General features: G+C 44.2%; 1 protein-coding gene across 1 annotated transcript in view; it reads left to right on the top strand.

Annotated features, from left to right (window-relative positions):
* The window catches only part of LOC140203635 (serine/threonine-protein phosphatase 2A 65 kDa regulatory subunit A beta isoform-like), a 129,447-nt gene that overhangs the window by 107,067 nt on the left and 9,523 nt on the right, over window positions 1-12,857 (top strand). The window contains exon 15 of the mRNA XM_072269683.1: window positions 11,504-11,622. Within this exon, the coding sequence (XP_072125784.1) occupies window positions 11,504-11,622 (119 nt within the window). The remainder of the gene's footprint in view (window positions 1-11,503; window positions 11,623-12,857) is intronic.

Raw genomic sequence — 12,857 nt, forward strand, 5'->3', positions numbered from 1 at the left:
ACCATAGTACTATGGTATAAAGAATACATTTTCCAAAATCCCACCTCTTTCTTCTTGAGGTTCCCCTCAACTGGAAGGAAGTAAACGTAACCCCACTCTTTAACAAAGTTGGGAGAAGACAATTGCAGAGAAAATACTTAAAGCCTATCATTGAGTGAGTGGCAACAGCACATTTAAAAAAGTAGGACTGATCAGAATTGGCGTGTAACTTGTTCAAGTTTGCTGAGAATTGATGAGGAAGACAGCTATGCTGCTCATTAGACTTTCAGACCTTGAATAAAGTGCCACAGAAGAAATCATAAAGCACATGGGATTGAAGGAAATATTCTTGTGTGCGTTGAGGATCAGTTAATAAACAGAAAATAATGACTAGGAATAAATAGGTCACTTTGAGATTGGGAGGTTGTTGACTAGTGTTGCAGGAGTTGATGTTGAGCTCTAATATTCAGTCAATATCAATGATCTTGTTGAGAGGGTTTACAGTAATATACAGTATCCATGTTTGCTAATGATACCAAGTTGGGGTCTGATGATTGAGAGAAGTTTTAAATGGATGTACACACAAAATGCTGGAGGAACTCAACAGATCTATGGGAATAAATAATCAGCCGATGTTTTGGGCCAAGACCCTTTATCAGAGCTGGAGAGGAAGGGAAAGATGCCAGAATATGAAGGGAGGAGTAAGGGAAGGAAGACAAGTTTGAAGGTGATAGGTGTAGACAGGTGGGTGGAGGAGGGGTGAGGGAGAGAGGAAGTAACAAGCTTAGAGATGACAGGTGGAAAAGGTAAAGGACTGGAGAGTGGACCATGGGAGACAGGGAAGGAGGAAGGGCACCAGAGGGAGGTGATAAACAGGGAGGAGAGGTAGTAAGAGGCCAGAGTGGGGAATGGAAGGGGCAAAATTACCGGAAGTAATTCAAGTAAGAGAAATCAATGTTCATGCCATCAGCTTAAAGACTACTTAGTTGGAATACGAGGTGTTGCAGTGTGGGATAAGGGAACAATGAGGGTTGGTGGCAGTGGTTGGGCGATCTCCAGAGTCGGTGAGGTTGCTGGTGGTGTCAGAGACAATATCCTGATGGTCCCAAGTGAGGTCCTTTTCAAGGGGTCAGTAAGAGGAGGTGTCCAGAGAATTGACACCTGGTCCCAAGATTCACAAAGCTGAATGGTTGGGTAGGCCCATTGTTTCTGCCTGCTCTCGCATCCACATACCACAACTCCATTTTATCCCTCTTGTTTTAGTTGCGTCCCACCGACATCTGCAAGTCACCTTCCAGCTTCTTACATCATTCCCCCCTCCCCCATCCACTTGGCTTCACCTATCACCTTCAAGCTCGGTCTCCTTCTCCTCTCCCTACACTTTTATTCTGGCATCTTCCCCCTTCCTTACCAGTCCTGATGGAATGTCCCAGCCTGAAGCATCAACAGTTTATTCATTGTTGGAGCGTGGACGAAATCATCAGAGAGACAGAGTCACTGGTAGGTACAAAGCAGCCTCTTTATTCGACACAAGCTACAGCAGGCATCTTACGGACGGAGACACCTTCCGCAGAAAGGTCTGCTAGCCCAATGCGGGCTCAATATTTATATGCTAAACACAAAGGCAATCGCTACTTAAAAAGTTATAGACAATGCTTCCTTTTGAGGCTACATACAAAATATCACACCATCCTTTCCTTCCAACGCCAACATGTCTGGGTTGGTATCGACAGCCTTTAGGAATGTAAATTAAGTCTACGATACATTTATTTGGCATTTCCCATGCTAACATAGAAAACAATTAATATTTATAATGCATAGATAATACTGTCTTCAAAACTACAGCATCAGGTCAAACTACGGCGCCAGAAGCATAGGAAGTGCATTGTCAAGTAGAAGTCTGGTGGCCAAAGTCACTTAAATGTAAACAAATCATTACCCCCAAAAAATTCACTCTAACATTCATTTCCATAGATGATGCCTGACCTGCTGAGTTCCTCCAGCGTTTTGTGTGTGTTGTCCTGGATTTCCAGCATCTGCAGTATCTTTTGGGTTTTAAATGGATTCTTGCAGGTTATGTGAATCTGCAAGGTCACAGCTGATGGAGTGTAATGTGGAAAAGTGCAAGAGGAAATTTGGTAGGGAAAATAGAAAAGTAGAGTAGTTAAATGATGAGAGACTGTAAGGAGTTGGTGCTCAGAGTGACCTGGGTACCAGTGTACGTGAATCACTGATGCCAAAATACAGCAAACAATTAGAAAGACAAATGGTTTGCTCGTCTTTATTGAAAGAAGAAGGAGTACAAGAATAATAACATTCAAGTACATTTATATAAATATCTGGTAAGATTGTGCCTGGAATATTGTAAAGAGATCTGGTCTCTCGAGCTAATAAAGGATATGAAAACAAACGAGACTGTAGATTCTGGGATCTGCCAGCAAAAACAAAACTCTGAAAGAACTTAGCTCATCAATTAGTATCTGCAGAGGAAGAATACAAGTTGATATTCCAGGCTGAGACCTTGCACCAGGAGTGGACTGGGTGTGAATAAATGATATACTGTACAGTGGATTCTGGTTAGTTATCCTATCAGTTAATCCAGACAGCCACTTATTTGGGACAACTCTAAATCAACATAAACTAATCAAAAAAATAGCCAGAATTTCCTCACTTATTTGGGACACTATGTCTCTTAACTGGGACGGGAGAGTATTGCCAAACAGTTTCTAACTAGTGTCAGTTGTGTGCACTTGTGTGTCATTAAATAGTACACCGTGCTTAGAGTGAACAGTTTTTAAATATCATCAGCTTGTGTTCAAAAAAGCAGTGGTTTATGTCAGGGATAGGTAGAGAGAAATAAGCAGTAAGACAATTCAGAACTGTTTTTCTCACTACAGTTTCAAGCAGTCAGGCTTGGAGATGCAAGAAATGGCTGGGAATGAAAATGAAACAATTTCACTGCTTCAACAAATTAGAAACCACGAAGAAAGTTAAGATATTGACAATCATCTTGAATGCTACAATGAAAATGAGGATTTGGAGAATGCAACAGTTTCTAACTAGCATCAGTTGTGTGCATGTGTCTGGCCATGAGACACTACAGCATGCTTAGAGCAAATAGTTTTTAAATAGCATCAATTGCGTATGCTTGTGCTATGGTATTCATTTGAGCCTACTGATGCCAAGTGACAAAGCAACAATTTTTGACATGACTTCAACACTGATTTTGTTCATTTACAGTCAATCAAAAAGAACAGAGCAGCGTACACTGTATGAACTCTGCTGTCGAGAACTATTAGGTGTTATCATAGTACTACAGTTATATTGGTAATATTCTAATTTGTTCTGTATTTATTTAAATACATAATTTGTTACTCAGTTGAACATAGTTAGCCTTTTTAAAACTATTTTCATGAAACTTTGGCTAATTGTGGCAGCCACTTCATTGGGCCAAAATGTACTGATCCTGATGTGTCCCCATTAACTGGAATCCACCATTCTGATAAATGGATGCAGGGTTAGTAAGGTAGAAGATCAGCCATGATTGCACTGATTGGTAGGACATACATGAATAGGCAAAGTGACCTAATTCTGCTTCGATTTTTTTAATGATCTCAAAAGAACGGTCAAGATCAATGAGCCTACCTTCAAAAGTCATATTCCATTAACTGCACCAACAGCCTAATTGACTAGTAAATCACCAGTTTTGCATCAGACTATAAATCAGGCCTCATATGTAACATTAGAGTACATCACCTGTTCTATCCATGCACCAACATTTGACCCCCAAATCCAAATCTCACAGGTTACACAAACTGCTCGTTTCAACCAAGATAGCCATGTCAACCAGGTGACACTTACCGACAAATTGTATTGCCCCTTGCAGAACAGGATGGTGCAGGGTCAGAAGCACTGGGTGCTTACTAAATGGGATAGGTGGACCACCACAGAATGAATGTATCATGACTGCATTTAGTATGCTGGGCACTGACCTACATGATTCACTGCCAATGGTCACGTCAACTGGATCTTGAGGAAATGCTATTACCTTCTAAAATATACCAGTTTTGCCTGCAAATTATGTGCATGCAGTAATTGTGCCCTGTTCCCTCGTTCAGCTTGCAACTCCAGTGAAATTACTGCACATTCTCAGTAAATTTGAACAGTCTTAATATCTCTTACACAACAGAGGACAACTAACTGTGAGTTATTAAAAACAGCTCCAATCTGAGAGAAGCCAAATGCTAAAGATTTGTCACCACATTAAAAGGCAATGCTGTTCTTTCCCTGTTGTTGTAATTGTAGCTGGTGATTTATTTCAGTGAGGACTTTGTGTAAGGCAACCTGCACCTCAACTAGGTATCTTACTGAAGTTCAGAGAGGAGAATGTTCCATAAAGATTCTGGGCGTAAACAAACTTCTGCAATGAACCTTTCTCCACTTCCTCTCATGTCAGGATGAGTGGCTGTCCCAGCTCTGCTTGGCCCCTGTTATTAGTCACAGAATTGTACAACATAGGGACCTCGTACATTTGACCCATTGTGTCCGTTCTATCAAAGAGCTCATTTACACTAATCTGATTTCCTGTTATAATAATCAATTAACCTAGTAACTTGCACATCTTTTGAGTGTGCCTCAGTAGCAGCACAGCAAGTTCCTAATGGGAATGGATGCATCTGGTGGGATCTCAGAACGAATGTGTAGACTCCACAGACAACACTAGAGATCAGGAAGGAAGCTAATGTTTGTACCAGACCTCCAAGGTAATCAGTTTCTCTCTCTTTGATCCAATACCATTCCCTACTACCATAACACACATCAAAGTTGCTGGTGAATGCAGCAGGCCAGGCAGCATCTCTAGGAAGAGGTACAGTCGATGTTTCGGGCCAAGACCCTTCGTCAGGGTGAACTGAAAGAAGAGCTAGTAAGAGATTTGAAAGTGGGGAGATCCAGAGTGATTGGAGAAGACAGGAGGGGGAGGGATAGAGCCAAGAGCTGGACAGGTGATTGGCAAAAGGGATATGAGAGGATCAACTGTCCAGCTCTTGGCTCCATCCCTCCCCCTCCTGCCTTCTCCTATCATTTTGGATCTCCCCCTCCCCCTCTCAAATCTCTTACTAGCTCTTCTATCAGTTCATCCTGACGAAGGGCCTCGGCCCGATATGTCCAACTGATCAGTCCTACTTTTTTAAATGTGCTGTTGCCACTCACTCAATGATAGGCTTTAAGTATTTTCTCTGCAATTGTCTTCTCCCAACTTTGTTAAAGAGTGGGGTTACATTTACTTCCTTCCAGTTGAGGGGAACCTCAAGAAGAAAGAGGTGGGATTTTGGAAAATGTATTCTTTCTACCATCGTACTATGGTAATTTTGCTCATCCATTCTGCAGTCTCTTGAATAGATACAAGGACTGGAGTTTTCTTGGTGCTGTCTGGATCCACATACTAGCCTCATTTGTAATTTCAATCTGTTCGCCTTACTCACCAGTTCTACAATACTTATTGTTAAGGGCATGATGACCTCCTGGAGCAAAGTCTCCAATGAGACCATAACCAGGTCTATTAATACTGTCTCATATGACAGGAAATTAGCTGCTTTGCAGCAATTGTAAAGTGCTATAGAACTATTCCCTATAGAACTGGTTGGTTGGGTGGCACAGGTTTTCAGTGCCAATGAGATTCATTCCCTATAGAACTGGTTGGTTGTGTGGCACAGGTTTTCAGTACCAATGAGATTCATTCCCTATAGAACTGGTTGGTTGTGTGGCACAGGTTTTCAGTACCAATGAGATACATTCCCTATAGAACTGGTTGGTTGGGTGGCACAGGTTTTCAGTGCCTTGCCAGGTGCACCATTGGGCCTGAAGCTTTGTAAGGGTTCACCCTCTGGAAAGCTGTTCAGATGTCGGCCTCTGAGACAGATATAAGATGCTGCACGGAATTACACATGTATTATTTTATTCTGCCTTTCAAAGTGTACATAAAAGGCATTCATCTTAATTCAGCCATTTATGATGTTAGGTTTCACCTTGTAGGAAGTAATAGCATGCAAACTCTGCCAAAGCTAAGGTGCATCCGATTCTGTCTCTAGCTTCCCTTGGAACTGTTTTTTCATACTTAAGATAGCCTTCCATAGGTCATACAACACAGGAACAGGCCCCAGGCTGATCTATTTCATAGAAAACCATTTAAGCTGCCTACTCCCAGCAACCTGCACTGGGTTAATAGCCCTCCACACCACTGCCACCCAGGTACCCATCCCAACTTCTCTTAAATGTTGAAATTGAGCTCACATGCACAGACATCCCGCCTCTCGCGGAAGTTGCAGGAGTCACCCGCACATTGACAGCGGCTCCCTGATGGCTGCAAATTATGTACAATATCCTGGAAATGGATTTTTTTCACAGAGAGAGAGAGAGAGAGAGAGAGAGAGAGAGAGAGAGAGAGAGAGACACACACACACACAGAGATGGGGGAGGGGGGAGAGAGGCGGAGGGGTAGGGAGGGGGGAGAGGGGGCGCAGGGAGAGAGGATGGATGGATGGCAGAGTGTTCCAAAAAAAGAAAAAAGAAAATATAAAACGTACTTCACCCCAGACTACACTAAAGTGTACCCCTGCCTAACAGGTGTCAAAAATAATGACAGTGTTGCTTGCTGCACTGCTTGCAACAGTGACTTTTCTATTGCCCATGGTGGGTTAAGACTGTAAAAGACATGTTGAGGTGAGTTAAACAGGTGTCATTCATTCATTATCATAACTAACGTTATTTAAACTAGCAGGCTAGCTGCTAAGGAGCTACTCTATTGCAGCTATCCCACCTCTCCGGAAAGTTCCAGGAGTCTCTCGCAAATTGATGGTGCTACCTCCCTGAAATGAGTTTTTGCAGGGTGGGATGTCTGCGTGCACCACTTGCATTTGCAGCTCATTCCACACACTCATGACCCTCTGAGTTTCCCCTCATGTTCCCCTTTAAGCTTGTCACCTTTCACGCTTAACCCACGACCTCTAGTTGTCGTCCCACCCAACCTCAGTGGAAAAAGCCTGCTTGCATTTCCCCATCTATACTCCTTCTGTGACCCGACTGGTGGTGTAGTGGCATCAGAGTCGGACTTGGGGACGAAAGGTCCCCAGTTCGAATCCAGCCGGCTCCCCTGCACACTGCTCCATGCTAGGTCACATACTTCTCCTTATTTAGTGTGTTTCCACTTCTCTCCAACAGCACTCCCTGCAAGAAAACACACCAATGAAGACCAGGATTCAGTGAGAACAACCTGATTACCCCACTGCTCTTAACTTGAGTGACCTTGAAACTGGAATCTTTCTTGTTGGAACAGCACAGGTCACACTAACACAGGACTTTGGCAGGTCAAGCACCATCTCTGGACAGGAATAAACAGACCCCTCATCAGGACAGACTGGAAAGGAAGGGGACAGAAGCTGGAATAAAGTGGTGCGGGGACAGGAAGGAGTACAAGCTGGAAAGATATAGGCGAGACCAGGTGAGGGGGAAGGGGGAGGGGGGTGTGAGAGGCTGGAAGGTGATAGGTGGAAGAAGTAAAGGGCTGGAGAAGAAGTAATCTGATAGAGACCATGGAAGAAAGGGAAGGAGGAGGGGGGAACCAGAGGAAGTGAAGAGAAGGGTAAGAGGGGAGCCCGCATGAGGGCTGGAAACAGAGAGAAGGAGGGAGTGGGGAAAGATTACTGGAAGTTGGAGAACTCGGTGTTTGTGCCATTAGGCTGGAGGCTACCCAGATCGAATATGAGATGTTGCTCCACCAATCTGAGTGTGGCCTCTTCAAGCAGTAGAGGAGACAACCAACACTCCAAAATGGGAATAGGAAGTTGAATTGAAATGGACAGCCACTGGGAGACCCTGCCTTTTGTGACAGATAGAGTGAAGGTGCTCAAATATATGATACCCCAATCTACGCCGAATCTCACCAATGTAGAGGAGGCTACACCAAGTTACAGCAGGTGACCCAGGCAGACCTGCTGGTGAACTATCGCCTCACACGGAAGGACTGTTTAAGGGTCTGAATAGTGGTGAGGGAGGTGGTCTAGGGGCAGTTCACAGGGATAAGTGGAGGAGGGAGATCAGTGGGGAGCGATGAATGGACAAGCAGAAAGCGAGAGTGGGGGGGGCAGGGAGAAGATGTGTTTAGTGGTAGGATCCCGTTGTAGATGGCAGAAGTTTTGGAGAGTGAAGTGCTGGACACAGAGGCTCGTGGGCTGGTAGGTAAGGACAAAGGGAACCCAGCATGCTGCAATGACAGTGTTTTCTCAAATGTTGCAAAGATGGACCAGTGGTAGTCATGGGATCGACTGCAAAGGCCCATGAATACAGCAGTAAATGCAAGAAACTTCAAACAAAAGACCGGAGATATTGGAGAAGCCATGGAATTTGTTTTCACAGTTCACAGTTGCAGCAGAAAGACTGGACAGGTGCATGATGGAAACAAGTCTAAAGACAGATAGGAGCTGATTGGGTAAATATGATCAGTACTATTTTCTTGTATGGGGTGGGGGGCAAAACATTGAGACAGATTAGTTGAGCCAATTGGACTGTTTTGGAATTCAACTCCCATATAATACTATGGTACCAAAGACATTTCCACATCAACAAGTGCTAGTAAGAATAATCTGTGCACTCAGCAGAGAGACAGGTGAATAGTTGCCACAAAGAAACAGCCGATCGAACCCAGATGCAAGACGTCATCTGACTGACTTGGCCTCCCCTCGTCCCTTCTCCATCCACCCCACCGTTCAGGCTGATTTATGCTTCTGCGTCGGCTCTAACCTGTAGCCGATGCCGTAGCCTACGCAAGTGGTCTATGCCCTTGTGAGCATTTATACTTCTGCACTGGTGTGTCCGCGTCGCTCTGCAATTCACCGCCAAAACGCTAGTTGGCGATGGGGTTTCTATGCCACTGTGTTGAGTTTCTTCGTGTACTTCAAGCAGTGGCGACTGAAACTGAGCGCATCATGTTGCAGTTGGAGCTAATAAATGTTGAACAAGAGTTACTTTTATTGAAGTTACTGCGACGCAGAAAGGAGCCGAGACGTGGGAGGAGATGGTGTGTACGAGCATTGAATGGATTGAGGCAGAAGGAGGGTGAATTTTCTGTGCTTGTCCGGCCACTGAGAGACAAGAAGCAACCAGAAATGCACAGGAGGAAATGCGATGCTATCAAGCCAACCAATCAGTTGTTGCTGTTTGCGTCACCGCAACGCGTGGTTACATTTTTGGGGAGATGCACGTCAGGCTACGGCATAGCGTACGTGGTTACGCCGTACCTATGGCGTAGATTCAATGCAGAAGTATAAATTGCCCATAACTCCTTTCCCATGGCCTAGGGAACATTTAAGTGACACCCACCTGACATGGGAACACAAAAGAGGAAACTTACCAAAATAATTAAGAACCAGCAGGTAAAGATAGTAATATGCCTGAAGTCATTTTCAGATACGTTTGATAAAAACAAAACTGGTGTTTATAATGTAAAGAAACAATCTTTCACAAAGGTAAGGTTGAATTTGGAGTATTGTGTGCGGTTCTGTTTACCTACTTAAAGAAAAGATATCAGTAAGATTGAAAGAGCACACAGAAAATTTACAAGGACGTTGCCAGGACTTGGGGAACTGAGCTATAGGGAAAGGTTGAATAGGTTTGGACTTTATTCCCTGGTGTGTAGGGGAATGAGGGGAGATTTTATAGAGGTATCCAAGATTATGAGGGATGTAGATAGGATAAATGCAAGCAGGCTTTTCTCATGGTGGAAGGGTGAGACTAGAACTAGAGGTCATAGGTTAAAGGTGAAAGGTGAAATACTTAAGGGTGAACCTTCACTCAGAGGGTGGTGCAAATGTGGAATCAGCTGGCAGAGGAAGTGGTGGATAAGGGTTTGATTTCAACATTTGAGAGAAATTTGGATAAGTACATGGATAGGAGGGGTACAGAGGGCGAGGTTCAGGTGCAGGCAGCTGGGACTAAGTGGAATAATAGTTTGGGATGGACTGGACAGGACAAAGGACCTGATTCTGTGCTGTAGTGGCCGATGAGCCTAAAGGTTAATTATGACGGAACTGGAACTGACAGCTACACAGCAAAAGGTCCTGAGACACTCATAGCAGCAGCATCAAACACAATTTGACACCAGGCCGTGAAAGGAGATTATCGAACAGGTGACCAGCGTTTGGTCGATGGGAAGTTTCATAGGAGCATCACAGAGGTGGGGAGAGAGGCAGAAAGGTTTTGGGAAGGGATTCCAGAGCTTGAGACACAGACAGCTGAAGGCACAGTCATCAATAGCAGAGTGCTTAAAGTCATGGTTGAACAAGATGCTGGAATTAGAGGTGCAGAGATTGGGGGTGGGGTGATTTGTAGGTGTGGGAGAGGTTGCAGAAACAGACGGGATTGAAAGCAAGAGTCTTAAGATTGAAATGTTGTTTAACTAGGAGTTTAGGTTGTTTGGTGAGGACAGAAGAGATGGATGAAAGGTCTTGGTGCATGTTAGAACAAGGCAGCAGTGTTTTGGACGATTAAAAATTGTTAGTTGTTAAACAGGAGATTGGACAGGTGGTTTGACATTTTTTGGAAGGAGGTGCAGAGATAACAATGCAAGGTGGGAGTCTCAGAGTGTGGGAACATCTGGAGAATTAGAATCCGGAGCTGGAACAGGGGAAGACAAGATTTGGGATACTTGGCCAGGAAAGGCTAAGTGGGCTAGGTGGGATGAAGCCATGGAAGGATTTGTAAATAAGTGCATGAATTTTGATATCAATCCCCTGTATTGCCAAGTCAATGGAAGTCAATGGGAGTAACTAAGGAGTATGGCATAGAAGCATTTGCAGCTCCTCAGTATGGCCATTTGCAAGGGTGCTACCGGACCTCTTCCTTAAAGCTGTGGATCAAAGTGCTCCCCTCTACCTTTTGGAAGAGGTAATGTGAGTACATCTCATCCCACTTCATGGAATGGATTCTGAGTCGGAAGATGATCTTGGAGGGTTCTGAGACAAAGACTGAGGCCTGCTGGCTCTCCACTTCTCGGTGTTCCTCCCTAACATCCACACCCTTGACTGCAACAGGAGAAGATTCTGCAAGCATGTCAGAAGTTGACGCAAGTCCTGCTGACCCTGTCTTGGTTTCTGAATACCTTTTCATATGAAGGATCTCTTGATGATTTCAATGCATTTGTTCTATTATTCATCCAAATCAAACTGGCTTTATGCCAGGTAGATATATGCAGTTTAATTTGCGACATCCTTTCAATACTTTATACACAAAACATGCAGAAGAGGCTGTAGTCATTTCATTAGATGCGCAACATGCGTTTGACCAAGTGGAATGGCCATATATGATGTTTGCACTTAAGAAATTTGGATTTGGACCATCTTTCATTAAATGGATTGAGATAATTTATTCACACCCATCTGCTTCTATTATCACTAATCAGAATATTTCCTCCCCTTTTGCAATTCATCGTGGGACTCGTCAAGGCTGCCCCTTTCTCCATTTTTGTTTGCAGTTATCATTGAGCCACTGGCTGTTAGCATCCGACAGGACCCTTTGATAGGTCCTATTGATATGCATGGACATAAACATCACCTTTCGTTATACGCTGATGATGTCAAGCCAGCGAGCACTGTGAGGGTCATGGTTTTTGACTTCTCCAATGCATTCAACACCATCCGCCCTGCTCTGCTGGGGGAGAAGCTGACAGCGATGCAGGTGGATGCTTCCCTGGTGTCATGGATTCTTGATTACCTGACTGGCAGACCACAGTACGTGTGCTTGCAACACTGTGTGTCCGACAGAGTGATCAGCAGCACTGGGGCTCCACAGGGGACTGTCTTGTCTCCCTTTCTCTTCACCATTTACACCTCGGACTTCAACTACTGCACAGAGTCTTGTCATCTTCTGAAGTTTTCTGACGACTCTGCCATAGTTGGATGCATCAGCAAGGGAGATGAGGCTGAGTACAGGGCTATGGTAGGAAACTTTGTCACATGGTGTGAGCAGAATTATCTGCAGCTTAATGTGAAAAGGACTAAGGAGCTGGTGGTAGACCTGAGGAGAGTTAAGGTAATGGTGACCCCTGTATCCATCCAGGGGGTCAATGTGGACATGGTGGAGGATTACAAATACCTGGGGATACGAATTGACAATAAACTGGACTGGTCAAAGAACACTGAAGCTGTCTACAAGAAGGGTCAGAGCCATCTCTATATCCTGAGGAGACTGAGGTCCTTGAACATCTGCCGGATGATGCTGAGGATGTTCTACGAGTCTGTGGTGGCCAGTGCTATCATATTTGCTGTTGTGTGCTGGGGCAGCAGGCTGAGGGTAGCAGACACCAACAGAATCAACAAATTCATCCGTAAGGTCAGTGATGTTGTGGGGACGGAACTGGACTCTCTCACAGTGGTGTCTGAAAGGAGGATGCTGTCTAAGTTGCATGCCATCTTGGACAATGTCTCCCATCCACTACATAATGTACTGGGTTTTCAGAGGAGTACATTCAGCCAGAGACTCATTCCACTGAGATCCAACACAGAGCGTCATAGGAAGTCATTCCTGCCTGTGGCCATCAAACTTGACAACTTCTCCCTTGGAGGTTCAGACACCCTGAGCCAAAAGGCTGGTCCTGGATTTATTTCATAATTTACTGGCATAATTTACATATTACTATTTAACTATTTATGGTTTTTTTACTATTTATTATTTATGGTGCAACTGTAATGAAAACCAATTTCCCCCGGGATCAATGAAGTATGACTATGACTATGAGTTTATCTCCAGCCCACAAACATCAATACCCGCCCTTCTGACTCTAATTAATCATTTTGGTAGTTTCTCAGGTTTCTCTATTAATTGGGATA

The sequence above is a fragment of the Mobula birostris genome, chromosome 10 (assembly GCF_030028105.1).
Source record: "Mobula birostris isolate sMobBir1 chromosome 10, sMobBir1.hap1, whole genome shotgun sequence".
In the NCBI taxonomy this organism is placed as follows: domain Eukaryota; kingdom Metazoa; phylum Chordata; class Chondrichthyes; order Myliobatiformes; family Myliobatidae; genus Mobula; species Mobula birostris.